This window comes from Haliaeetus albicilla, chromosome 10 (assembly GCF_947461875.1).
Source record: "Haliaeetus albicilla chromosome 10, bHalAlb1.1, whole genome shotgun sequence".
In the NCBI taxonomy this organism is placed as follows: Eukaryota; Metazoa; Chordata; class Aves; order Accipitriformes; family Accipitridae; genus Haliaeetus; species Haliaeetus albicilla.
The window spans coordinates 44,368,656-44,396,553 of NC_091492.1; the positions used below are offsets into that span (position 1 = coordinate 44,368,656).

Genomic DNA, 27,898 nt, shown 5'->3' on the forward strand with positions numbered 1-27,898 from the left:
AAAGGTGGCTGCTAGAAAGGCTCCAGACAGCTATCTACGAGGGCGTTTCCTCCCCCAAACCCCAGCAGAGCCTAACGCTGCTGCTGTTGCATTTCTGTGGCCCTCCAGGAATCCCACTGTGTGTGTAGGGAAGGAATGAAAAAATCTCTGGGAATCTTTGCATTAGGGGTGCCTAAACCAAGAAAAGACAAACCTGCTGACATCATCGCAATTTGGGAGAGAAAGGGCTGAGCTACCAGGGCCACTGCCAGCATACTGTCATTAGGCACCAGAGTTAACGTTGACTCAAGAGGCCTGGGCAGAGCGCAGACACCCCTGAAAGCAGCTGCAAGACCTGCCACGATGTACAGGCCAGCTCCTCTGGTGCTTCGGGCTCACGCAGGAACCTGAAGTGCTCCAAGCCCCAAAATGCAGCAGCCTCTGCACAGCGCAGCAGCAGCCAGTGCAAAGCACCGTGGGGAGCTGGAGCAGAGGGAGGGGGCGCCCGGGCCGGGCTCGGCTCGGCTCGGTTCGGCTCTTCTCGTTTCGGCTGGGCTCGGTTCCCGTCGGCTCGGTTCGGCTCTTCTCGTTTCGGCTGAGCTCGGCTCATCTCGGCTCCGTTCGGCTCGGTTCAGCTCTTCTCGGTTCCGTTCGGCTCGGTTCGGCTCATCTCGTTTCGGCTGGGCTCGGCTCCGTTCGGCTCATCTCGTTTCGGCTCCGTTCGGCTCATCTCGTTTCGGCTGGGCTCGGCTCCGCTCGGCTCCGCTCGGCTCATCTCGTTTCGGCTGGGCTCGGCTACGTTCGGCTCCGCTCGGCTCATCTCGTTTCGGCTGGGCTCGGCTACGTTCGGCTCCGCTCGGCTCATCTCGTTTCGGCTGGGCTCGGCTACGTTCGGCTCCGTTCGGCTCATCTCGTTTCAGCTGGGCTCGGCTCCGTTCGGCTCATCTCGTTTCGTCTCCGTTCGGCTCATCTGCTTCGGGTGGGCTCGGCTCCGCTCGGCTCATCTCGTTTCGGCTGGGCTCGGCTCGGTTCGGCTCATCTCGTTTCGGGTGGGCTCGGCTCCCCTCGGCTCATCTCGTTTCCTCTCCGGTCGGCTCATCTCGTTTCGGGTGGGCTCGGCTCCCCTCGGCTCCGCTCGGGTCATCTCGCTTCGGCTGGGCTCGGCTCCCCTCGGCTCCGCTCGGGTCATCTCGCTTCGGCTGGGCTCGGCTCCCCTCGGCTCCGCTCGGGTCATCTCGCTTCGGGTGGGCTCGGCTCCGCTCGGCTCGGTTCGGCTCTTCTCGTTTCGGCTGGGCTCGGCTCCGTTCGGCTCATCTCGTTTCGTCTCCGTTCGGCTCATCTGCTTCGGGTGGGCTCGGCTCCGCTCGGCTCATCTCGTTTCGGCTGGGCTCGGCTGGGCTCGGCTCCGTTCGGCTCATCTCGTTTCGGCTGGGCTCGGCTACGTTCGGCTCATCTCGTTTCGTCTCCGTTCGGCTCATCTGCTTCGGGTAGGCTCGGCTCCGCTCGGCTCATCTCGTTTCGGCTGGGCTCGGCTCCCCTCGGCTCCGCTCGGCTCTTCTCGTTTCGGCTGGGCTCGGCTCCGTTCGGCTCATCTCGTTTCGGCTCCGTTCGGCTCATCTGCTTCGGGTGGGCTCGGCTCCGCTCGGCTCTTCTCGTTTCGGCTGGGCTCGGCTCCCCTCGGCTCCGCTCGGCTCATCTCGTTTCGGCTGGGCTCGGCTCCGCTCTGGCCCGGCCCCGTCTGAGGTAAGGGCGGGCGGCGGGGCCGGTGGCCGTGACGGGGGCTACTCGCCGTCCGTGGATCAGTGGGCTGCCCGGCGGTCGCCAGCGCCGGGGCTGCCCGGGGGCCTCGCAGGCCGGCAGCGGGGCTGAGGCGGCGGCGGTGGCGGTGGCGGCATCTCCCCTCGCGGCAGGCCGGGGCGCCGGGTCCCGGCCTTCCCCCCGCAGGCCCGGCCAGCCCCGGCCCCTCCCTGCCGCCCCCGGGGCTGCGGGGGCAGCAGGGGACTGCCTGCCGCTGGTGGCTGTCCGGCGGAGGCCGGCGGGCACCGCGGAGACGTGCGGCTGTGGAGAGAAAGGAGTTTCTGCCGGCTGTCCCCGCAGGGACCCGCAGCCGCCGGGGGTGTCCCTCACAGCCTGGCGTCGGTGGCGGGCTGCGACGCAGTCCTGCCCGGGCGTTCTTGGCAGCCCCCGGGGCAAGAGGCCTGTCAAGCTTCAGGGAGGTCGGCAGTGGCATTTCCAGAGCAGTCGCGTCCCGTTGACTCTCCTGCTTCCATCCCCAGGCTGGCGTTCCGGGAGAAAGGAGGACGTCCTCGAAAGCAGGTACCTGTCGGTTGCCTGAAACCAGATTTCTTCATGCAGGCAGGCGTGTGTACAGACTTAAAATCTGGCAGGTGAGCATGTTGAAGCGACAGCCTGCAGTTTGGTGACTGCAGGTAGCAGTGAGTTCATAGGAGACCCTAAATGCAGACGGTGGGGCTTGCTCTTTTCCTGCCTTCTTTCACTGACCGTGAAAGTGGTCACTTCGGAGTGACTACTGCCTTCACACATGCTGAGCATCGGCCTGAGAGAGTAATGTGCGCTGTAAAAAACGCTCCTGTTTCACTGCCGTTTGTGGATATTGTGCTTCAGTGGGAAAAGAGGCTGGTTTTACTGACGGTATTTTGAAATTTTGTTTAAGCGTTCAACTGAGAAGCTCTAGAGCCTTTGTAGTGGTTTAACTCCAGCCAGCAGCTAAGCCCCGCATGGCCACTCGCTCGCTGCCCCACAGTGGGAATAGGGAGAGAATCGGAAGGGTGAATCAACTTGCAGGTTGGGATAAAGATGGTTTAATAAGTAAACCAAAAGCTGTGCATGCGAGCAAAGCAAAATCAGGAATTCGTTCACTGCTTCCCATTGTCTGGCAGGTGCTTAATTTGCAGGAAAGCAGGGCTCCATCATGCCTGACGATTACTTGGGCATGTCCCCCTTTCCTTCTTCTTCCCCCAGTTTTATTGCTGAGCATGACATCCTATGGTCTGGAATATCCCTTGGGTCAGTTGGGGTCAGTCATCCCAGCCTTGTCCCCCCCAGCTTCTTGTGCACCCCCAGCTGACTCTCTGGTGGGGCAGTGTGAGGAGCAGAAAAGGCCTTGATGCTGTGTCAGCACTGTTTTCAGTACAAATCCAAAATACAGCCCCATGCAAGCTATTGTGGGGAAAATTAACTCTCCCAGTCAAAACCAGCACAGCTGTGGAGCTCTGTACTCAAAGTATGTACTTATTTCTTGGGCTGTCAGCTGTTAGCAATGTGCCTTTTACTGGCCTGGCAATCTGGCACTCAAGTGTGGATGTAGAAGGAGTCTTTGGAAACTCTCACTGGCAGTAGTTTGTTGTGCTCTTGGGATTTTTTCTCTTGCAAGGTTCCCTTTGCACTGCCACTCCTCTTTCAAATGTGTTTGTGACAAACCTGTCCTGTTGTTTTGAAACAACAGCGTGCCTCTCCTGCAGGCAGAGGGGCTGAGCAGGACTTTTAGGATAACTGCTGCTCTCAGTTTCTAGAAGGCGCTGTAGTGGCAAGCCTGAGAAATGAGAGTGAAGGGAGAGTATTTTAGTCTGTCGTACTGCTGGCATGCAAGGCAGAGAAAGTAAAGCAGCCTTTGTGTATGCAGGGGACAATGAATAGGAGGGTTGTGGGAGGTAACAGTTGTGTGGTAAGCCTCAAATGGGAAGCTTGAGTTAGTAGCCAGAAAAGTAACTAAAGCACAGGGTGCTGAGTAGTCTGGTCAGCTGGGGAAGATGTAAAACAAGTGAAGAGGATGGTCCTTTAGAAGTGAAAAAGAGAGTTTCCCTGAGGGTATTGCCCTGGAGGAATCTGCTTTTGACTGGTAGTCAGGCACACAGAGATGATGGGCAAGTGCTTTTGTGAGTGGGCAAAACCTTGACCAGCTCACTCAAGGAACTCTGGAGCTTTTAGTTTGAGAGGGGACTGAGAATCCTGCAATCTATAATAATTCCAGAAGTTTGAGCTGCTCTGAAAAAGGAGCTGGAGCTGCTTAGGTTTGAGGATGGTATTCCAAAGCAGGTGCTTATAGATTGGGTCCTGCTGAAGGAGTGTTCTGTAGGGCTCAAACTTGGTCTGAAACTTTGAGTTGTGGCTGTCTCAGCCTCTGATAAGTAATTAATAATGATAGTATTCATAAGCCAAAGCAGTAGCTCAGCATAATCTGCCTCCCTGTGTACATCCTTCAAGGCTGTGATCATCATCAGACAGCAATTCAAGGTTGATGTCCTCACAGGCTTTTGGAAAGTCTTCTAAACTGTTGAGGTTAAGTCTCTTTTCAGGTGGTGGCACCCATGCAGAAACTAGGACTGAGATCCTTTTGAGCCAGGAAGTATCCCTGAATCAGAGAAACAGAACAGCATCGTGGCATTCCGAAACCCCTGTTTTCGTGCCAGTGAGGTTGCAGCAGGGCTAAAAATGCCATAGGCAATGACTCAAGCCTCTGCCTAGAGAGTGGTTTTATGAGTGTGAGTGAATTTGCTTTTGCAATGAGATGTGCACAGGCATTGCCAGGGCCTGGGTTTACTCTGGAAGTGACTGTTGTTAGCTGCAGAAGAATTGAAGAGAATGTGCTATGAACACCATGCCAATTAGGCTGTCTCCAGACCTGAGGCTACATTAAATCTTGTGCCACACTTGTCTCCTTTCTCCTTTGGAGAAGTAGGCTGGGTCCTTGAAATTCTGCTGCATGTCTTGTGGTGTTGTGTAGTGTTCAGAAGATGCTTGAAATGTTGCTCTTGTCTGTGACTAAGGTTCTTTCCCTCAGTGTAATCCCTTTGGAAGGCACTGCCAGTAGTGTGTATATGTTTCGGAACAGCCTGCAGGTGTTTGATCCCCTGATAGTAGAGAGAGCACTGTATTTGTTTGAGTTTGGCAGTCCATCATTGCTCCTTGCTTTCTTCCATTCTTTCCACCCTCTTCTCATCATCACCATGGCAGCAACCCTTCCTGAATCGTACTTTTGTGACCCTGCTGATTCATGAAGACTTCATGACCGCAGTGTAAGTCTTGGGTGGGTGATATCTGTCCTTCTGCTGTGGCGCGCTGTGTAATTCCTTTCATTAATTTGTTCCATATTAAGCAAGGAGAGAGCATTTCTGAAGAGGAAGGAAAGTTCTTATCTCTGACTGAGTTCTGCCTGGGGCCCCTGAATGTGGAGGATATGAGAATGGCTGCCTGCCAAACCATACACCAGATAATACTTGCACGCTGTAATTCCTTCCACTCCACCTTATTTCCAAGTGACATTTGTGCAACATCTCTTTACTTTTTAATGGGTTCGGCTTTTCTTTGAGACCTTCTCTCTCCCTGTGCATTTTATTGTTGGCCAATACCTAGCAGCAAACAACTTTGAGAAGCTGGCTTACAAAAGGTGTAGTTAATAGTTGGGAACACAGTTTGATGCAGGCAGTACACAATTCCCAGCATCACAGGACTGTCCTGGTTTCAGCTGGGATAGAGTTAATTCTTTTCCTAGTAGCTGGTCTAAATCTACAGTTATAGGCTATAAATACGGTATGGATGCTGTAATGATTAATACCACAGAATCACAGAATTGTTGTAATTGGAAGGTGCCTCCGGAGATCATCTAGTCCAATGCTCAAGGCAGTGTCAGTCGGAGGAGGGCGTGCAACACTGAGTCCGCTGTATCCCTGCCTCTCCACACCTTTTGCAGGGGGGTGTGAGGCAATGTACTGGCAAGGCGGGGCCCCCGTGGCAGGGCTTGGTCGTGCCAGGAGTGGGGCTTTTCTTCTTTTGGAGCCACCCCAGACTTCTCCAAGGGAGCCACCCCAGACTTCTCCAAGGGAGCTACCCAAGATGATTTTTCTCCTTTGGAGGAAGCTCTCTGTGAGGGACTGAGAGTTAGTATCTCAAACGTTGTGGTGGGGCAAGTTCTGCTTAAGGACTAACTGCATAACAAGGATCTCTGCCTAGGAAGGAACCCCAGGTGAAAAGGAGCTGATCAGCACCCATCGGCAACAAGAGAGGAGGGGAGGGGAGGTCATGCTGGAGGGTGCACAGCCCCCTGGTCTGATGTGCTGAGCTGGGCAACTCACCGTGCAGGGAAGGGGAAGTTACTCCCCAAATGACCCCCAAGTCCCAAAGGCTCAGAAACCGCTCATGATACCTAATTAGCCTAATAAGTTTGAGTACCCTCCCGAAGGAGGGGCAAGGATGATAAAAGGACACAAACTGAAGCCCCACGTGTGCAAGCCCACCGGGACTGGACCCCTCGGCTGACTGAACCAACGCTGGACCCAGGACTGGTGAAATCTTTCCCTTCTCTCTCTTTCGCTTTTCTGTAATCCCTACACCTCATCTCGTTAACCAAGTCTGGGACTAGGAGTGGATCCAGCCACCCCGGGCTTCTCTCTGAGAAGGAGTCTAGAAAGCGAGGGGGTCTGCTCTGAACACCATGACTCGATGGGAGGGCTTGCCTTACTGTCTTTCCTGAACTGATTCCCAAATAAGCCAGGTGTCTAGGATATGTTTGGTGATGTAGGGTTAGCACGTTACACAGTTTACTGACGTAGTTTCATACCAGTTTTGGTGGTGAGCATGCCAGTTCTTGTTGTGAGCAAATAAAAATTGAGTTTTGTGAGTTACAGGATCCCTGGTGTTTTTTCACCTTTTCCTGACCTGGGAATCAGCAAACCTGAGTCATCCTGAGAAATTGGGACATGACAGTGTGTCTCCTGCCCAGCCCCCCTTGTGTGTTTGTGGGCGTGTCTACCTCCCTGCCCATCTTGCTCCTCCGTGGGCATGTCTCTTCCACCACCCCACCCGCGTGTCTGTGGGTGTGTCTCCCTGCAGCCCCACTGTGTGTCTGTGGGTGTGTCCCTCGCCCCCTTGCATGTCCATGGGTGTGTCACCACCTTCCCTTGCCTGTCCCTGGGGGTGCTCCCACTTACCCCCCGCCCTGCATGTCCATGGGTGTGGCCCTCCCCCACTGCCCCCCCTGCATGTCCGTGGGTGCATCTACCTGCTCTCCCTATGTGACCGCGGGTGGGTGGACACATTTGGCTCCCACACTTGTCTGTTGGTGTGTCTCTCCCCCCCACTGCTCTCATGGCCGTGGGTGTGTCTGTCTTCCCACACCTCCCCTGTGTGTCCCTCGGTGGGTGTCCCTCTCCCCCTCCCCCTGCTCTGTGTCAGTGGGTGTTTCTCTCCCTTGACTCCCCTTTGTGTCGGTAGCTGTTGTGGTGGATCCCTAAGCGTAGATTCTGATTGTGTACGATCTCGTCCCACAGCCTCCCAGGGTTATCTCCCTGCAGCAGTGCTGTAAGGAAGGGAGGAGACGTTTTCCAACACCGGCAAGAGTGTTTACTTGTATGCTAAGAAGGTGTTCAAAATGGTATCGATTAGCCTAAATGCTGATTTTAAGTGTTCAAATTGCTCTTAACTTTTAAAGGAGGTGGCGTATTTCGAGCTGACCTGTTTACCTCGAATCCCGCTTTAGCTCAGCGACTCTTCTTGTGCACCCCCAGCCTCTGCTGGCAGGGCGGTATGAGAAGCTGGAAGGTCCTTGACTTAGTATAAACACTGCTTAGCAGCAACTACAGCATCAGTGTGTTGTCAACATTATTCTCATCCTAACTCCAAAATGGCCCTGTACCAGCTACTCAGAAGAAAATGAACTTTATTTCAGCCGAAACCAGGACAACCCCAAACCCTCTGATTCTGGGACTGCAACAGAAAAAAACAAACGACTTTGGGACTCCTGGGAAAGCCAAATCCGCCTGGATTTGTGCAGCTGGAAAGCAAAAAACCCACCCCATTTTCATGCACAAACCCACAACCAAAAGATCACCCCTTTTTATGTTGTTGAAAAGCACTGAAACACACCCCAAACTGAGTATTTTGAAAAAGCAAAAAACTCCCCCGTTAGGGGAAGATTGGGGTTGTGAAGCACAGGCAGTTTGAGGGGCATTGCTGGGGGTCCTCCCAGTGTGGATGATCTGGTGTGGATTCTCTGTTGCGAGTTATCCCAGGTGAGTTACCTGCTGTGGATCATCCTGGGTGGACTCCCTGGGGTAGGTCATCCCCACCCGTGTCCCCCCATGCACCTTTGTACCCTCACCTACCCTCCCCCCGTGTGTGTTTCTCCCCTATATGCTCCCGCTGCTCCAGCCCGCCCTCTTCACCCACGCGAGTTGTTTCCCCCTGCATCCCCTGCTCTCCTAGCTCCTGCCCCCCCTCCCTCCTTTCCCTCCTCCATATTCCACCCCACCCCCGTCATCCGTCAGGCTCCAGACCCCTGGCATGCTGCCTGCACCCCATCCTCTGTCATTTTTTTTCCTTCTTTTCCTTACAAGTTGTTGTTGTTTCTTTTAAATGATTAAACTGTTTTCGTTTCAGGCCACGAGTTTTCTCACTTTCGCCCTTCCGATTGTCTCCCTGTCCCACTGGGGGCGGGGGAGCGAGTGAGCGGTCGCGTGGGGCTTTGTTGCTGGCTGGCGTTAAACCACGACACGAGGTGAGTTGCAAGCCCTGCCTGGCTAATGCTGGAGGCTCTCTGTGTTTCTCCTGCCATCTTGACGGGCCGTCCTTGTTCTTCATTGCCGCTTTATAGCGAGCGCCTCTCGCTCTGTAAGTGGCAGTACTGGGGCCGTGCAGGGACTGCGTGTTGCAGGCAGCAAAGGGCAATTGTGACGCTTGCTGGCGGGAGCGGCAAGGAGTGCGGAGCCACAGCTCCTGTAGGGAGCAAAGACGGAACCTCGAGGGCTCTGCGGTCATCTGCTGAGGACTACGAATATCCCGACATGCCTCTTTGCTTTCCCTGCTTCACGTCTGATTACTTTGCACGCCGGAGGGCGGGGCGGTAAGTAACACTGTGCAGCGTCTCTTCGATCAGAGACAAGCCCCGCACAAGAAGCCTTGCGTGCGTGCAGGATTAGGAGAGCAGAGTTCCGATAGCACGGAGGTGAGGAAAGGTGCGCCCACCCCAACCGAGCCCCAGGGTCACCAGGGTATCGCTCGCTTGCAGGTGGGCCGCTGGCATCTGGTGCGCTGGGACGCGGCGTTTCCTGCTGGACAGAGCTGCCCCTCTGGCAGAAAGCAGCTTTGGGTCTCTTGTGGCCTGCCTTCAGGCTGTCACCTGAACCAGGTGTTATTTTTTGTTTTAAATCTCTCGCCAGCATCTGTTGACTGGCTGCTGTCCCTCCCGCAACCCTGATGCCACATGCAGAGGGATACAGCAGTCCCTGGGGCTTGCTCCAGGGGACCACCCCCCCCCCGCCCCCCGCCGTTTGCCGGTCCCTGTGCTGCTTGTCCTCTCTAGATAATGGGGGGGGGGGCGCAGGGACAGAAGCGACCACCTGAATTGTCTGTTCTTTGGACTTGACTGCTGTAAACGCTCCAGCCACTGGGGTGCTTTTTGGAACGGGGGCGATGAAGATGACTGCCCGGGCTGTGAGTGGGGAAAGGGCAGGGCAATGTAAGCCCTGTGCCCCCAGTAAGTAGTTGCCGCCTGTGGCTGGTCTCTGCTGGGCTGAGCTGTCAGTCATCCCTCATCCAGCTGCTGCTCAGAAGAGGATCGTTACGGGGATGCGGATGCTGCTGCCCGGTGACCGAAGGTGGGAACTGGCGTTGGGGAGGGGCGCATGCGCGGTGGCGTGTGTCGGTGGGCTCCAGCTGTTGCCGGGCAACCGAGACGCGGTACAGCAGCTCGACAGCTGCGCATGAGTGGCGGCGCGTTTACGGCGCTCGACGCTGTTGCCTGGCAGCCAAAGCACGACACGGCGCCTCCCGAACAGCGCGTGCGCGGCGGCGCGCTTTACGGCGCTCCTGCTGTTGCCTAGCAGCCACAACGCGTTACGGCAGCTCGGCAAGGGCGCATGCGCGCTGCGCCTTTTACGGCGCTCGCCTCAGTTGCCCGGCAACCAAAGCGCGACACGGCGCCTCCCCAACAGCGCATGCGTGGCGGCGCGGTTTACGGCGCCCCTTCTGTTGCTCGGCAACCAAAACGCTTTACGGCAGCTCGGCAAGAGCGCATGCGCGCCCCGCCTTTTACGGCGCTCGCCGCTGTTGCCCGGCAAAGCGCGACACGGCGTCTCTGCAACCGCGCATGCGCCGCGGTTTACGGCGTTCCTGCTGTCGCCTGGCAACCAAAACGCGGTCCTGGCGTTCGGGAGCCGCGCATGCGCGGTGGCGCATTTCCCCGCCCTCCTGCTGTTGCCTAGCAACCAAAACGCGGTTCAGCCGCTCGCAGCCGCGCATGCGCGGTGGCGACGCGTTTCGCCAGCGTCCTCTTCCGCCACCTATTGAACAGACTTCGGTACTGCAGTTGGGCTACCGCCCATGCGCGCCGGCGCCTTGTGCCAAGCGCTCGCCGCTGCCACCACGCGACCAATGTTCGGTACTGCAGCTCGCAGGCTGCGAGGGCGCGGGGCTGCCACTGTCCTGCACGTGCCGTCCGACGGTAACGGCAGTGCGGCACCGGCGGCAGGTGCCGCCGCGCTCGTTGCTTCCTCCCGGTAAGGAAACGCCGCCAGAGAGGAAAGCTTGCACGGGCTGTCTCTGCCTGGCCTCCCTCTCCGCGTGGCGCGGGAGCACGAAGGGACAGGCGGGGCGCTTACCGGCTGCGGGCAGGAGCTGCTGCGGCTGAAGCCGGAGAGGCCGGAGAAAGGTAGAGAAGAAGAAATGGAAGGCTGGCCGGCCAGCAGCTGCCTCCCGCTGCAGGCAAGAGAGAGCCTGCCTCTCCGCCGGCGGAAGGATCCCTCTTCCTAGGCCGCAGCAGGTCAGACCGCCGAGGTGCACCGCAGGGTCCGTACGCAGCACCGACGGTGCGGTACGGCCACGCAGCCTGCGAGCGAGCGAGGCTCCGTGCCTAGGAGGCCTCGTCCTGCAAGACCTATGAGACGCGTGTTCTCCTAGGGGGAGGACAGCTGTGCCGCCGGAGTTACAGAAGAGGAGGGGAGCGGGAGAGGAGCAGAAAGAAGTGTCTGAACTGGCAAATTCTCCTGGCAGTGCCAAGAACAAGAGCTTGGGCCTCGGGGCCCTGTCTCCCCTCTTCCGCGTTCTGGTCCCTCCCTGCTCCTCCCCTGGTCCCCCCTCTTTCCCACACCGCTGCCTTTTTTTTTTTTTTTTTTCCCCTTTCCTCCCTTGTACCCTGATACTGAAAAGCCGGTTGAAGAAACTCCCTAAGACTCATTTTGGAGTTTTAGAAAGCAGGCATTCTTCATTGCAGCGCTGGATGCACGGGGGATAGTTGCACCTAGTGTGCATGCCACAGCTTTAGCACAAACAGGTTATACAGAATAACTAATTGCATGTTAATCAGATTAGTATACATATACGTAAAAACGATGGCAACCGATTATCATAGTACTGCCTACATCCGATCATGCGCAATGAAGGATCCATTTGAGTCGAAGGGCTGCTTTTGCGACCACCGACCCATATGAAGTTCTTGCTGGCTGTCCTTGAAGTCTTTATTCTTGTCCTTGTTCTTTGATCTTGAAGCTTAACGCAGTTTCAATCACATGTGGTCAGTTTCAGCATTGTTCTCATCTAGCGTACAGGAACATCCAGTCATAAGAGCGAAGAACTGCAAAACTTAGGAGTACCTACCTCTGCTAGTTAATTGCTTGGCTATACTTTTGTCTATTGTTTCAATCGTTGTGTTAGTATAAGATTTCTAATAATTATCTACCAAATCTCACTTTTGCAGTCACCTAGCAGCAAACCAGTTTCCACAGCTGGTACAAAATATTAAAACCATCCCAATACTTAGACGTGCCATACAGAATGTATGGAAATAGGCTATCAGAGGTGCCCGAGGGGCAGAGGGAGCGCCGGGGGGCGCCCCAAGCCCCAGAGCAGACTCGCTGGCAGGACTCGATAGGCGCGCAACTGACTGAATAAACGCTGGCCGGCCGGCCCCTTTGCCATCCGGGCTGCGTTTGCGCTCCCTTTGCACGAGGCAAGGGGCCAAGGGGAGGAGGAGGTGAGGCGCTGGGGGGGTCGGGCCGTGCCCCCCCCCTCCCCCCACCCCGTTCCTGCTGGGCTCCAGCTGTTGCAAATATTCTGGTAAAGAAATCAAAATTTAATCACATAGAAGAGTTAGGTTTGATTAAGAAGTAAAATTGTGAAGCGTAACGTCTAGGATCGTTAAGTTTGAAACGTAGCCATAGAAACTTTAGGAACTGTGTTACGCGTGACTCTAGGAACCTTAATGTTGTTAAAGTTTGAAACAGCTAACCCTAGAAACCTCACCAGGAAGTTACTGGGTTTTCTACGTTCTGTTTCAGGAAACTAAGGAAACCGTCATGGACACCAGTTTGCTGCTTGGAAACCCCCTTACCCTTCCCACCTCGATTTGAGTATCAAAGATTCCAGTCAGCAGAGCTAAGTGTAACTGACCAATGATTGTTTTTAAGTAAGAATATTGACAAGGTTATATAATCAAAGGACCGATCATTATAAAGGTTAAATTTAAGAACGAGCAGAGTATGCATTTTTACGGAAGGAGCTTAGGTAACAACGACCTGACAAGAAAAGTCTGTAAAAACTGATGGATTTTGATACTAAGTGGGACACGCCTTTGGAGGAGTGATCCCCCGTGTCCCCAGCGCTGCGATAAACAAAGTGCCTGCTTCTTAACTTCACGTTGGTGTTGAGGAGTTTTATTCCGGATTTCGGTAACGGTTTTGGCGACCCAGATGGGACCTCGCGAGTGAGGCTGGACGAGATCGAGTGTCGATCGAACTCCGGCCGGCACCGAGGTATTCTCGGGGAGAACCATCACCCTCGACTCGCAAAGCTCCTCGCAGCGTTCCCTGGAAAAAAGGTAAGGTGCTGCCTCTTTGGAATTGGTTTGGAAAGCCTGCCCGTGAGGCGCGGCGAAAGCTTCGCAGGGTTGGGGCTTGGAGGGTACCCGTCGGCAGTGGAAGCCTCGGTGTCTGCCCGTAAGTCATAAGCGAAAGCTATTGCTGGGTTGGACTTTGTGTATTATTTGGGACAATTGTCATTTGCATTTGTTTGGTATTTGGTATTTGAATGTATATAAGTATAATGGCATTAGCAAAATCGTTTAAGAATAAGAGTGCAGGAAATAGAACTGCTGATGAAAAGTTACCAAAAACATCACCGTTGGGACGTTTATTGGCACATTGGGGTGGATTGCAGGAAAAATGGTAAACAAACAGAACTTTGAGTTACAATACTATATTGCAATTACTGTTGTTTTGTAGGAGAGAGAGAAAATGGAATAAAGTGCCATATGTAGATTTGTTCCTTTTAAGGGAACGTATCTGACGGGGACCGGAGGGGAGTCTCCCAGCACAACCTCTGGTTACAGCTAAACTGGGAGAACAGAAAATTGAATTGGAATTGACACTAGAGTCACCTTTTCAGTTTTAAATACCTTAGAGGGAGAGTTAAGTTTTGAAGAAATTGGTGGTGTCGGTGCAACAAGTGAACGAGAAACTAGACCCTTCTTTAAATCTTTAACAATGAAATTAGGAAAGCAATGGGTCGCTCAGCAGTTTTTGTATGTGCCAAATTCTCCTAAAATCCTGTTAAGGAGAGATCTATTTGAGAACTTGGAGGCAGAAATTAAATTAAAAAATGGAGAGGTTAAAACTTTAATTCCAGAAACTAAACGTATCGAAGCAGTGGCTTTGTTGTTAACAGGATGGTTACCGAAAGCAGAAGATTATACCAGTCAAAGTATAATGCTGTAATTCCAATCGTCTGGACTGGGACGTTCCCGGTAAATCCAAAAAGCAGAACCTGTGAGAGTTGATTTAAAGCCAGGATTGAATCCGGTAAGAATTAAATGATACCCCCTAAAACTGGAAAGTCGGAAAGGGTTAGTAATGGTAATGCAAAAATTTTTAAGATACAAATTGTTAATAGAATGTGAATCCAGATATAACACCCCGATCTTGCCTGTTAAAAGGCTAATGAAAAAGATGATAGATTAGTTCAAGACCTCCTCAGAGCAATAAATCAAATAGTACAAGATATTCATCCGGTAGTAGCAAATCCTTATACTTTGTTAACAACCCTAACGGAGAAACAAGAATGGTTCACAGTGTTAGACCGAAAAGATGCCTTTTTCTGTATTCCCTTGGATCCCAATAGTCAAGAGGTTTTTGCTTTGGAATGGGAAAATCCTGAGACTGGGAGAAAAACACAGTATACGTGGACAGTCTTGCCTCAAGGCTTTAAGAATAGTCTTACCATGTTTGGAAATCAATTGGCACGAGAATTAGAGATTTGGAAGAAAGAAAATAATCAAGAAATCTTGCTGAAATGTATGGATGATCTGTTAAGTGTAGCTGAGACAGAAGAACAATGCACAAAGTTAACTATTAACTTTTTGAACTTTTGGGGAATCAGTGGATATCGAGTGTCAAAAGAAAAAAACCAAATAACCCAGAAAGAAGAAACTTAAATTTGAGTTTTAAAATCCTAAAAGGACAGAGACAATTGGGAACTGAGAGAAAAGAGGCAATTTGTCGTCTCCCCGAACCTAAGACTAAAAAAATTAATGATGAGCATTTCCGGGAATGGTTGAGTGGTGTCACCTGTAGATTATAAATTGTGGCTCGCTGGCCTGACCTTTATAGGAGCAGCTCAAAACGTCAAACAATGGATTGGACCGATGCCGAGAAAGCTACTTTCCAAGAATTGAAACAGGCTGCAATAGGGTGCCAGCCCTAGGCCTGCCAGATCTCACAAAGACACTTGAACTTTTTGCTCGTGAAAGAAGAGGTATAGCTCTGAGTATCCTGGCCCAATATTTAGGGCCAAGTGGGCGAGCTGTGGCCTACTTCTCGAAGCGATTAGGTAATGCGAGTCTGGGATGCTCTGGTCGTCCGAGAGCCGTCGCTGCAACTGTGCTACTGATCCAGGAAGCTCGTAAGTTCACCTGAGGACAAAGGATTACTGTACATTTCCCGTACGATAACTGTTGTGCTAAAACAGAAAGGGGGGCATTAGTTATCCCCTAGCAGAATGCTGAAATACCAAGTGGCGTTGCTGGAACAAGATGACGTTTACCTAAAAACGACTACCACCGTTAACCCTGTTGCGTTTTCAACAACTGATCAAGTTAAAGGAGAACTGGAACGTGACTGCTTGCAGACAATCGAAAGAGTTTACTCCAGCTGACCGGATCTCCGAGATGTGCCACTAGAAGAAACAGATTGGGAACTATATGCCGACGGAAGCGGTTCCATCTGTGAAGGAAAACGTTTATCAAGATAGACAATAACTACCGAGGAGGTAATTGCGTTGCCAACTTTGCCTCCGACGATATCTGCCCAAAAGGCTGAATTGATAGCTCTTATTCGAGCTCTGGAACCAAGTCAAGGAAAGCGAGTCAACACTTGGACAGACTCAAAGTATGCTTTTGGAGTAGGACGTGCACATGGAGCGATACGGAGAGAAAGAGGACTGTTACCTGCACAAGGAACCACCATTCAGCACGCAGAACAAATACCGAAATTGTTAGAAACCATTCAAAACCCAACAGCAGTCACGATAATGCACTGTAAAGCACATCAGTTAGGTAAGACCGGTCCTAACGCAGGTAACCGACTGGCTGATAAAGCTGCTAAAGAGGCTGCGGAAAAAGGCATCCTAGCACTAGTTCCAGAGAAAAGTACAAAATTGCCTAAAGAAACTCCAAATTATAATGAAAAAGATGAAGAATTAATTATTAGATTGCAGGCTAACAAAATGAAACAGGATAGGCTGTAACACCGACAGGCCAAATAATAGTCCCACCCACAATAGTAAGAGAAATTGCCCGAGCTGAACATCACAAAGTATATTGGGGAACAGAAAGTGAAATATGACAAAGATTGTTTAAACAATTAGAAGCGGATGTGAAATTTATATATAAAAATATCCCCGAACCAGTAATAAGATCATCTTTGGGATTATTAAATAAGGAAATTTTTTAGGAGAATATTAGCAAATTGATTGTATAGAATTGCCTTGAAAAGAAGGATCTATCCTAGTTTTAGTTGATATCTTTACTGGGTGGCCCGAGGCTTTCCCTTGTCACCCCAACAAAGCAAGGGAAGTAGTCAAAGTCTTGCTCAAAGAGATAATACCAAAATATGGGGTGCCTGTAAGAATGTCATCTGACAATGGCCCTCATTTTATAGCAAAGATTATGAGACAAGTTGAGCAAAGTATTATCTATAGATTGAGTCTATCACACCCCATATAGACCACAAGCAAGTGGGGGGGTGGGGGGAGAGAGAGAGAATGAACTATACCCTTAAGCAACAGTCGAGTAAAATTTGTCAGGAAACCTCACTCCTCACATGGGTTAAAGCATTACCCATGGCTCTATTAAGAATCAGAGTATAGCCAGAAGAGAAAGAAAATTTAAGTCATTATGAAATGTTGTATGAAAGACCATATCAAGAGTCCTGTGTTCTGAGTATCTTGAGTGCCTCTGGAGATATGTTTTTAAAAGGTGTTATGATTTCTTTAAGCAATTCTTTTCAAGAACTTTGTCAGTATGTCTCCACAGCTGGACCCTTAGAATTGGACGTAGCAGCGCATCCCTTCCGACCAGGAGATTGAATATATATAAAATCACTGAGAAGTGGAAAGGACCGTATCGAGTCATTTTAACAACCCTTATAGCAGTAAAGGTCTGGGAGAAGAACCTTGGCTTCATTATTCAAGAATAAAGAAAGCACCAACAAGAAACTGGAAGTCTAAAGAAACTGGCCCTTTAAAACTGAAAATCTATAAGTAAGTTTCACGTTATCTATTTGGGAAAACAGCTGTGTAACGCTTATAATATTGGGGTTGCTATTAGGAATATTGTCGAGGGCAATAATCTTTTTGTGTGTTTAGAGGGTTTATGTGGGGTTTTTTTGAGGGGTTCTAAACATGAGATAAACAAAATGAAACAATTATTGTTTGAGCTATTAATCTTGAGATTAACCGTTTTTGTAATTTGGATTAAAAAAAAATATCTAGTTTTGTAATGGATTCAAAGTTTTGTAAAGACACAACATTTAATCTCAGTAACAGCCTGCCTTCCGATTCCAAAGTCGGATGAAAATCTAGTTCCGAGGAGAATATTGACATTGAATTTAACCAGAACTTGAGAAAAAACGTAGAACAGTGAGAATCATTTTAGCAAATTAAATTGGATGGATTTAAAAGGCAATTGTTTTTTTTTTAAATTTGAAAGAAGGAATTATAGCGTTGTGAATTATAACATCCACCTCATGGACAAAAGAATTCATTTAATCGCCCTTCGGGAGAAACTTGTACAAGCACCCCTTGGGGCTGTCAGTTGCCAAAACCGTAGAGACAAGTGCAAAAAGGAACTTGGGATCACATTTAAAATATAAAACGATGTTTAGAATTTACTGGAGTTCCAGGATCCTTGTTAGAGCCACCCAGAGTCGGGACCATCTATGGAAATTTAGACTGGTTTAGACAACCAGAGAAAAATCACACATCCTAAACAGAGCTGTATGAAGGTTTATACTTGCAGCTCCTCTGACCCCAAACTCCACAGACTTTCTCTAGCAGCTAAAGCTCTAAGATGGGGATGTATTTGTAGAAAGTATAATAATATTTTACATGATCTTTGGTCCCCTCTTAATAACGGAAAAAATTTAGCTTGGAATTGACTGTATTAAAGGACAGGTGCAAAGTTCAGGGTTAACTGTTTGGGTGACTAGTGATGATATATGACCCACTCACCTTTTCATGAAAGAGAAAAGCAAATCGTGGACTTTAGCCTTAATAACTCTATCCTCTCTCTGGAAGAAATCTCCCTTGTGGCCTCGCTGGTGGACCTGGGTAAATCGAAAAGATGATACCTGGCAATCGCCAAGTCTTAGAACTAAAATAAGAGGGGTATTAAAATCTGTATTTTGACCCCAGTTAACAACTCTTCCAAATCAGATGACTCTTGACATCTTTCATTCAATCAAGGAAGTGCCTGCTGCTTAAGTTCACATTGGTGTTGAGGAGTTTTGTTCCGGATTTCGGTACCACAGCTGCGGGCCGGGGCTGGAGGAGCCGCAGGTGCGGGCAGTGAGGCTGATGTCGACGGCCCCTCCCAGGAAAGGGGGAGCTGCCGCGGGAGGGGCCGGGGCGGGGCCGGTGGGAGCCGAGGCAGCAGCGGAGCGGCGGCCGGGGTGCGGCTGCCCCTCGGGAGAAGGTGAGCGGGGCCGGGCGCCCCTCGGACCGCGAACGTCGGAGGCGGGGGTGGCCCGGGGGAGGTGGGGGCCGCCTGTGCCGAGGCCGGGGGGGAGCCCTGGGGGCTCACAGGGGTGCTGGGAGCACGTGCGCGCGGGGGGGGGGCTCACAGGGCGGCTGGGAGCACGTGCGCGCGGGGGGGGGGTGCTCACCGGGCCCCGTGGCGGGGCTGCGCACTCGGCCGGCGGGTTCCGGGAAGAGCCCCGAGGAGGATGGCGGGGTCCGTGTCGGACGCACGGAGCGGCGGCGGCGGGCGCTGCCCGGAGCCGGGCGGGGGGTGCCGCCCCGTGCCGGAGCCGGGCGGCGAAAGCGCGCCGGAGCTGCCCGGAGCGGCGCTGGGGGCTTGGCGGGAACTGCGGCTGCGCCGGCGTGGGGGTGGGCGGAAACGGAAGCGGCGTCCCCTCGGGGTCAGGCAGCAGGGCAGGCTGCCTCCCGGGGCATGCCGGGAGCTGTAGTTTTCGCGGACTCGGCGGCCGGGCGGCTCTTGGGCGCGGCGTAGTCCTCGCTGCCGCCGCGGCCCCCGGAGTCCGACAAGGTCAGACGCAGGAGCGTTGCCGGTTTCGTGTGGTTTTCCGCGGGCTTCCCGCTGGGACCGCTCGCCGACCAGCCGTGCGGACATGCCTCCCGGGCGCATGCGCCGTCCTGCGCGTGGGGCAGCCCGGCGTTCGCTCGTCGGCTCCGACCCCTCCGGCGCATGCGCGGTCCCCGGGAGCAGCGTGGTGGCGCGCAGGGCGCGGGTCTCGGCCGGGACCGCGGGTGAGGCGAGTGATCCCCTCCGGCGGGGGCGGGGGGTGCCTCCTGCCCGCCCGGGGCTGGCGGGACGGGAAGCTGCGAAGCGGCCGCCGCGGCAGGCTCCCGGTCCGCCGGAGGCGAGCCGGGCCAGGGCAGCGCCGGGGAGTTCCCCGAGAGCCGATAGAAGGGAAGAGGGGACGGAGGCGGGCACCCCCCAGGCGCAGCCAGCGGGCGCCTCCCCGAGTCGCCGGAGCTCCCCCGGCGCCTTCCCCCGGCCCCGCTCGGCCCGTGCGGCTGCCCCCAGCTCCAGCCCCTCCCCTGAAGCCTGTGCTGTGGCCGCAGGCAGCCCCCGAGCCCTGTCGTGAGGGCAGCAAGCTGGCCCTCCGATGTTCTCGAGTCTCCCTGAACGTGGGTGCCGTTAGCAGCGGCGCGGGGAACGAGCGGCGTCTGCGGGAGCCCCTGCGGAAGGAGGGGCTCCGGCCAGGGTCGAGCTACGGTAATAACGGTCGCTGCTGCCTCTTTCCCTCTCCCAGAGGCCACGCTGTGAGTGCGGTTGTCCGTTCATCCCCCGGGGATGCCGTTGACTGCAGCAGCCTCAGGCTTGCGTGGGCTGTCTCTGCCTGGCCTCCCTCTCCTCACGGCGCGGGAGCACAGAGGGACAGGCGGAGCGCTTACTGGCTGTGGACAGGAGCTGCTGAAGCTGGAGAGGCCACAGAAAGGTAAAGAAGAAGAAACGGAAGGCCACCTGGCTGGCAGCTGCCTCCCGCTGCAGGCAAGAGAGAGCCTGCCTGTCTGGGTGTGGGAGGATCCCTCCTCGTAGTCCACAGCAGGTCAGGCCGCCAGGGTCTGTATGCATGACCAGCAGCACGGTACAGCCACATAGTGAGCGAGCGAGCGAGGCTACGTGTCTAGGAGGCCTCATCTCGTAAGAGCTGCGAGACGCTCGCGTGTTCCATTATGTGGAGGACAGCCAAGCGATTGGAGTTACAGAAGAGGAAGGGAGGAGAGAAGGAGAAAGAAGCGTCTGAACTGGCAAGGTCTCCTGGCAGCTCCAAGAGCGAGAGTGTGGTGAGTCCTGGGCCCTCGGGGCCCTGTCGCTCCTCTTGTGCCTCCCTCCCCCTCTCCCTCCCCCCTCGCTTTCTCATGCTGCTGTGATGTTTGTTTTTTTTTTTTTTTTTTATTTTGCTTCCCTGTACCTCTCCTCTTCTGTCTATTCTCTTGTCCTGCTCCCTCTTCCCCCCCCCCTTCCTCTCTCTCTGTCTCGTTTGACTGCCCCACTTTCTTTTTCTCTCTGCATTCTTGTCCTGCTCCCTCTCCCTCTCCCCCCGCCCCATCCCCGTCTTTGTCCTGCAGCCAGTTGCTGTTTTTTCCTTTTCCATCTCCTTGTCCTGATCTGCATCCGCCTCTTTCCCCGCCGCCCAATTTCTCTGGCCTGTTCCCCTGGCGTTCTTTTCCTCTCTGCGCCTGTACGTGCTGCTCTGTGTCCCTGCCTTCCTATCTCTCTTCTTCCTACTTTCTGTTTCTCTCTCTATCCCTTTGTCTTGCTCGCTGTTGCTGTTTATTTTTGTCATTCTGGATCTCACTGTCCCCATCCTCCTTCCTGTTCATCTCTTACTCTCTGTGACCCTTTGTGCTGCTTCCTGCCCCTTTTTTATTCACCCTCCCTCTCTCTGCAGGGCTCCTGATACCTCTCTTTCTAAATTTCCCACCCCCCTGTGCTTCTCACGGTCTCTGTCTCTTTCTGTCTGTCCTTCTCTCTCTCTCTCGTTGTCATTGTTCTTGTCTGTCGCACTGTCTTGCTTCCTGTCCCGTCGTTTCTCGCTGTATCCCTTTGTCCCACTCCCTGCTCGTATTCGTATTCCTCTCTGTCCTGAGGACCGTCCCAGTTTCTTATCTCCGTCCTGCCGCTGTCCTGAGTTTTCCTTCTCTGCCATGTTCCCTGTCCCTCTTTCTGTCTCCTCTGTCCCTGCTGCTTATTTCTCCATCTCTGTCCAGACCCCTGTCCCTTCCCCCCCGCCCCGCCTTGCTGTCCCTCTGCCTTGCTTTCTTTCGCTACCTTTTCTGTCTGTCTTTCTCTGCCCCATTCCCTCTCCCGCCCTTTCTAACTGTGTCCCCCTGTCCAGCTAGCTGTCGCTTCTTTCTTTTTTCTGTTCCTCAGTACTTTTTCCTTTTTCCGTATCTCTCTCCCACTGCCCATCGCAGCTGGTTTTTTCCCCTCCGATGCTGGCCTGCTCTTTGTCCCTTTTGTCTCTCTCTGTCCTTCTGTTATGCTCCCTGTGTCTGTTTAATCCCTTCATCTCTGTCCTGCAGCCCGTCGCTATTTTTTTTTCCTCTTCCGTCCCTTTGTCCTGCTCCCCGTCCTTGTCTCTCTTTCCTTTGGTTTTGCCTCCCGTCCTTTTTTCCTTTCTTGCTCCATCTCTCTGCCCTGCTCCCTATCCCTCCCGCGCTCTCTCTGTTTCTGTGTCCTTCTCCTTGCCTTTCCCCACGGTCTCTGTCTTGTTCCCTCTTTGGTTTTCTTGTTTTCTGGGTGGCTGGGCCCGGCTACCCGCGGGGGTGCTTCGGCTGGGAGGTTTGGGGTGGGGGCCTGGCCGTGCCGGTGATGGTGGGGAAATAAAGCCTGAAACGGCAATCGTGAAGCGATGCCCTGCCTGTGCTGGGGCTGCCCCGCAGAGGCGTGGGGCCGGGCCCTCGGCAGGTCCCGAGCACTCCCCGAAACTGCATGTGGGGCCCCGGGGGTGCAGGGCTGTGGGGTGGCTACGCTCAGCGTCGCCCGTGGGCACTGCAGGGTCAGAAATGGAGAACAAGTTTTCTGTTCCTGGGGCTTGACAACAGGCTCGCGTGGCTGATGTGCGGGCTCGGAAACAGACCGAGCTGCGCGGCTTTGGGCCCAGAAACAGAGGTCCGGCCCTGCGTGTTTGGGCCTTGAGAACGGGCTCAGCAGCCGGGTTTTTTGGCTCCCAAATGGGCCCTGAGTCAGCTGGTGCGGGGGCCAAAAGCCGGAGCCGGCTTGGCTGGTTTTGCAGGCGGGTGGGAGGGTGTTAGGGGCTGCGGGGGGAAGCGGGGGGCGGGCAGGGTGCGTGGACCCTCCCCGGAGATGGGGGTCTGGTTGTGTCGGACGCTGAAGTTTGGGAGTCCGGCACGCAGCAGGCCGAACTCAACATCTGTGATGGTCTGTGGGGGGGGAAGGTGCTTTTCAGACCCCACATGCCCTCTTTGAGTCCAGCTCTTCTTTCTGCGCTGCTCAGAATAGTTGTTAAGTAATTAATCGCCCAAACTAACGAATATTTATTCGGCGTGTAACTCTGATGTTTAATCGTAATGCTCCGGTTTTGACAGCAGTTGATATACAACCTTATGGAAAGCCCAGACCGTTGCACGTAGCTGGAGCTTGTAAGGAGAAGCAGCTGAAATCAGCCGGAGCTTCAGTGCGGAGCTGGGGCTTCAGCGAGCCAGAACTGTAGCAAGCGGGAGCTAGAACAAGGCGGGGTGTCCACTGTCTGGAGCGTGCATTAGCCAGAGGCAAAAGTACCTGCGGCTGTAACGAGCAGGAGGCGCGATTAGTTGGAGCGTCTTTTCGCTGGAGCGTCCGTCGGCCGGACTGCGCTCCCAGCACGGTGGAAGAGCGGCCGGGCGCGGGCAGGGCTGTCCGCAGCAAGCAGCTCCGAGCAGCAGGGAGGTGAGTTGTCCTTCTGCCAGCGGGGAGCCCGGCCTCTTCCCTCGGGCATGCAATCCACGCCACGCTCCTCTCTCTGCGTGGAGGGTCTCTCCCGGTCCGTTCCCGCGGGCAGAAGCGAGGTGGGGGTCCCCCGTCTCTCCTGGGGCAGCCCCCCCCGCGAGGGGGCGCGGGCGAGGTGTCGTCGTCCCCTCGGTACCGGGCAAAGGGGAGAGAAACCGGCCGGCGGGAGCTCCTGGGGTGCAGAGCCCTTCCGGCAGAATCCTCCCCTGTCTTTTCGCCGTTGGCTGGGTGTGACAAGCAGGTTCATTTCTTTGTCTCCTCTTCTCCCAGTGTCACCTTCCGCGTCACACGAAGAAAATCCTGCGTGGTTAATTCCGCTTGCTGCTCAGGTAATCGCACGTATCGGGCTGGGGGAGCGGAGAGAAACACTTGCGAGTTCGAGGGCACTACAGATGCTCCACATTAAACCCACAGAGAAGGCAAATTTGCTGCTAGTGCAGAAAAGCTGATGGAAAAATTGCTGTTAACAGATCGTGCCCTGCTCCTGAACTGGTCCCTTGATGTGTTTTTGTTTCAGGTGAAAGAATGAAATTTCCTGTCTGGTAAATTCAGAGCTGCCTGTTAGCTTCTTCAGGGTCGAGTGTTTCTCTTCTCTCTGTTCATACTGATTTTATGGGCAAGTTGGAAATAGCCTTTTACTTTTTTATGTATAACTGAATTTGTAGGAATATGTGGTGTCCCTGTAGTTCATTTTTGAGCACCTAGATGCCAGTAGAAATGTAATGAGTGAAACATGATGGGAACTGGTGCTTAAACTTGATTTTTATTTGGGTTTTTTTTTTTTTTCCTTCCCCATTAAGAGTGTAGATGGCATGTTGTCCCGTGGGACAATCCCCATTCCGTTCAGCGGAGTCTTCAGTCTAGGACTTTTAAGTGAAAAAGTTTGTCCTTCCAAAAAAGGACTAGTCATTCCTAGGACCGAGGCATAGACTTGGAGAGTCGCTTAAGTAGGTGATCGGAATTAAAGCCAACTTTCAGTTGATGTTGCTGCTGTTGGTCTTTGCTTTCATTGATTTCTCCACCGCTCCCTCGTGGTTGGGAGCTCTGAGTTGTAATGTTTTTCAGTCTCTAACACATTTCCACCCCCACCCCCCAAAAAAAGGAGAGGCAGTGTCTAAAAGTTAATTAGTTTCCTCACAAATGCGTGAGTAAATAAAATTTGAGTTATGATGATTAAAACCGTAAAAATGACACCAGTCTTGCAGATCTGGACTATTTCTGAACAGGCATTCGTCACACGCAGAAGTCGTCAGGGTACGGATCACCTGCGCTTCATGCTCTGACAAGACAAAATGCTGAGGCAGGGATGAGCTCTGAAAGAAGAAGAAAAAAAAAAAAAAAGAAGGCTACAGGGTCACCGTTTTGTTTTGTTGTTGTTTGTTTTTAGAGAGTGCAATATTGACTGGTGCCAGCCTGCAGAGCTCTTCTGCTGCCTGACCTCTCCTTCTCTTTCATGGCTGTAATTGTCGTTTGGATAATTGTAGAAGAGCAATTAAGTTACTTGCCTCTCTGCATGTGCTGGTAATACCAGGAAGGCAAATGCTTGAACCAGTAGTGAATAACTTGGCTACGAGTAGAATTTCTGAAGGAAGAACAGCAGCAGCAACAGGAAGCAAATAGCAAGTGACCAAAAACTTGCGTGTGTCAAAACGCATCAAAGCTTTCTTGCCGAATGTTGTTTGGCAATATGTTCCAAATGGCTTTTTTTGGTAAACGTAAATTTTCAGGAAGTTCAGGGTTGTGTGTGGCAAAACGTGTCCCTCTGCGTACGCGTCCTGCTACGTAAATAGCATGGGTCAGTGGCAAGTCCAGTGGCAGGGCTGCTGTTCCCTACTCTCGACGTTGCCGTAGTAGTGTTGCGGTATTTAGACCTTCACGGTCGGGCCGAGGAATGGAAGGAGAATGCCCGTTTTCTGTAAGGGCTCAGAATGCCGACCCTTTTCTCTGCCTGCCGCTCCCCTGTGCGTGAGATGAAAAATAAAACAGCTTCTTCCTTGTTCCTGGTCTAAATATTTCTGGAGCTGTTGCTGCTGTGGGTTTGCAATTGGTGTTACTGCGTTTTTGTAGCGTTCTAGCGATGGGTCGTTTCTGCCGTGGCGAAGCGTCGAGGTACGGTTTTCGGTTTAAAGCGTCAGAAACTACGTTCACCAAAACCGGTAGCTCGCGGCGTAGGGGAAACCCATCTGGCGCGTGCAGCTGTGCTCGCAGGGATGCTCGGTGGCTCCTCATCAAAACGGCAGGGTGCGTGGACATCCGTAGGGTTGCGCTCTGGGTCCGAGAGCGTTAACATATTTTTGCTGTTGGAAGATGGAATGGAGCGTGTGCCTGTTAAATCTCAGGGTGGTCAAAAGCTAGGAGGGACCCTGAGCGGGTTTGGTGGCACAACTGCAGTTTTAAAAGATCTTGACCGTTTGGAGCAACGGCCTGGAAAAAATGATTCCTTTTTTGCAATGAGGCAGTTCACAAGGACAGATGTGTTGCTGTGCTCTCTAGCAAAAATACTCAACTTGGGACGTATAGGGTGATGAAGCCTCGGCTATACTAAGGCTTGAGAAAATGTATGTAGGTCTCTATGTCTGTCACCTGCGTGTATCTAGGAAAGTGAGTTCTAGTGAAAGTAAAGTTGCCAATGAGTCAAAAAAGAAAGGGGAAAAAAAAAAAAGGCACGGTTGTCTGAAAAATGCAAAAGCTCTAGTGGCCTGTGTCAACAACTGTACCAAAGATGATGCAAAAATACTTTTTCCTCCGCTCAGTCGTACTGTCTTCACAAACCTTCACAAAAAAAAAAGGCAGCTTTGGATTCCTACCCAGCTTTGTGCTAATGTTTTTTTTTGTTTGTTTGTTTGTTTTTTCTTCTCTCAGGTGGATGTCAGCTGGCACCATTTTACCCTGGTTGCCCTTTCTTCTGCCGTGAAAGTACGAGACAGATGGAAAGATTCCATAGTGGTCTGCATTTGAAGAATATTTTTTATTTGAAGAATAAAATAAAGAGGATCCAGCCAGCAGCTGCAGACAAGAGATAGCCTGCCTCTCCAGGTGAGGATGGATCCTTCTTAGTGTAGTCCTCAGCAGATCCAATCACCAGTGTGCACGGCAGGGTCTGTATGCGTAACCAAAACCACAGTACAGTCATGTAGTGTGTGTGTGCATGTGAGGCCGTGTTTCTAGGAAGCCTCATATTGTAAGAGCTGTAAGGCACCAATCTATTCTCTTAGGTGGATGACTGCAGCTACAGAGGAGGAAGGGAGAGGGAGAGACAGACAGACATGTCTGAATTGTCAAATTCTCCCAGCAGCTCCAAGAGCGGCAGGTACAGTGAGTCCTGGACCCCTGGGGCTGTGTCACCCCTCTTCTGCATCCCAGTCCCTCCCTGCCCCCACCTTCTCTTTCTCTCACTGCTTTAATTTTTTTGTTTTTTCTTCCTGTACCTCTCCCTGTCTTGTTCTCCAAGTCCCCCTCTTTCTCTGTTGTTCTGCCTCTCTGTTTTCTTTTTCTCTCTGCACTTCTGACCTGTCCCATCCCTCTTTTTTTATCCTCTGTCTCTGCCCTGCAGCCCATCACTACTTTGTCTTTCTCCATCTATCCGTCTGTCTTATGCCAATCTTGTTAATTCCTCCCTGTCTGCCCTTTAGCCCTTCACGATTCCCGCCGCTCTCACCTGTCTGATGCTGTGTCTCTATTTTTAAATTCCTTTCTCTGCCCTGTATTCTGGATACACTTTTACTTTCTTAGATTCTCTTGTTCCAGGTCCCTGTCCCTATGTTTTAACTCCTTCCCTCACTGTCCCATAGCCCATTTTTGTCTTTATTATACTCTCTCTGTCTGGTTCCCTGTCCCTGTTCTTTATTTCCCCCCTCTCTCCCCTTTAGATCATCAGTGTTTTTGATATTTCTCAGTCTCCCTGTTGTCCACCTCACTGTCCCCTTTTTTAATTCTTCCTTCTGCCCTGTGGCTCATCACTAGTATTTGTTTTTCTCCATCTCTCTGTCTGGTACCCTCTCCCTTTTTATTAGTTCCTCCTCTCTGTCCTGTAGCCCATTGCTACCCCCCTCCCCCCCATCTCTCTCTGTCTCCCTTTCCCTACTTTTCAATCCCCCCTCTCTGCCCTGTAGCCAATCACTGTTGTAGTGAGTTTGTGTGGCAAGCTGGGGCAGGGGAGTGGGCAGGGGCTGCAGGGGTGGGTTCTGTGAGAAGACACCAGGACTTGCCCCCATGTTGGGCAAAGCCAGTTCCAGCTCCAAGATGGAGCTGCTACTGGTCAAAGCTGAGCCAACCAGCAACGCTGGTAGCACCTCTGTGATATTTAAGAAGGGCTAAAAAAATGCTGTACAGAAGCTGTCAGCCCTGCAGACACCAAGGTCAGTGAAGAAGGAAAAGGAGGAGGTGATCCAGGTCCTAAAGCAGATTCCCCTGCAGCCTGCAGTGAAGACCATGGTGACACAGGCTGTCCCCCTGCAGCCCACGGAGGTCCATGGCAGAGCAGATATGCACCCTGCAGCCCATGGGGGACCGCTCGCCAGAGCAGGCGGATTCACCCGAAGGAGGCTGTGACGCTGTGGAGAGGAGCCCACATTGGAGCAGGTTTTCTGGCAGGACTTGCAGCCCCATGGGAGTGACAACACACTGGAACAGAAGAAGAACACAAAGAAGGAAGGAGCAGCAGAGACAACTTGTGATGAACTGACTGCAACCCCCTGCTCCCTCTCCCCCTGTGCTGCTCGGTAGGAGGAGGTAGAGAAGTCAGGAGTGAAGGTGAGCCCAGGAAAAAAAGAGAGGAGTGGGGGGAAGCTGTTTGTCAGATTTGTTCATATTTCTCATTATTGTACTCTGATTTTGACTGACAAATTATTTTCCCCAAGTTGAGTCTGTTTTGCCTGTGACAGTAATTGGTGAGTGATCTCTTTGTCCTTATCTTGACCCACAAGCTTTTGTGTTGTATTTTCTACCCTCCTGTCTTGTTGAGGAGGAGGACTGATAGAGTGGCTTGGTGGACACTCGTCAGCCAGGGAAGGTCAACCCACCACAGTTTCCTTCTATCAGGCTCCCTGTCCCTATTTTTAAAATCTTGCCTATGTTTCTTGTATGTCGTCACTTTTGAAACTTCCTACCTCTCCATCCCTATTTAAATTCTTGCATGTTTCTTAAACCCAGTTGCTTTTTAAATTTTCTTGCTACTCTTCCCTCCCTTTGTCTCCCTGACCTTATTTTAATTTCTCGCCT

General features: G+C 52.6%; 1 protein-coding gene and 1 long non-coding RNA gene across 2 annotated transcripts; both read left to right on the plus strand.

Annotated features, from left to right (window-relative positions):
• Window positions 1–408: 408 nt before the first annotated feature.
• LOC138687555 (uncharacterized PPE family protein PPE21-like) lies at window positions 409–19,982 on the plus strand. The gene is made up of 6 exons (XM_069795516.1): window positions 409–508; window positions 580–1,307; window positions 1,471–1,750; window positions 1,850–2,366; window positions 8,374–8,491; window positions 19,476–19,982. The coding sequence occupies exons 1-6, from the start codon at window positions 409–411 to the stop codon at window positions 19,524–19,526; spliced, it is 1,794 nt and encodes a 597-aa protein (XP_069651617.1). The 3' UTR covers window positions 19,527–19,982.
• A 2,154-nt stretch (window positions 19,983–22,136) lies between these two features.
• On the plus strand, window positions 22,137–27,447 carry LOC138687537 (uncharacterized). Its single transcript, XR_011326718.1, has 3 exons — window positions 22,137–23,007; window positions 25,541–25,714; window positions 27,095–27,447. It is a non-coding gene; the product is annotated as an uncharacterized lncRNA (long non-coding RNA).
• Window positions 27,448–27,898: the final 451 nt, after the last annotated feature.

Coding starts and splice junctions, on each gene's coding strand:
- LOC138687555 (XM_069795516.1), top strand. CDS start 409: ATGCAGCAGCCTCTGCACAGCGCAGCAGCAGCCAGTGCAAAGCACCGT. Junction 509..579: donor GCCGGGCTCGGCTCGGCTCG/GTTCGGCTCTTC, acceptor GTTTCGGCTGAG/CTCGGCTCATCTCGGCTCCG. Junction 2,367..8,373: donor ACAGACTTAAAATCTGGCAG/GTGAGCATGTTG, acceptor TTTTCGTTTCAG/GCCACGAGTTTTCTCACTTT.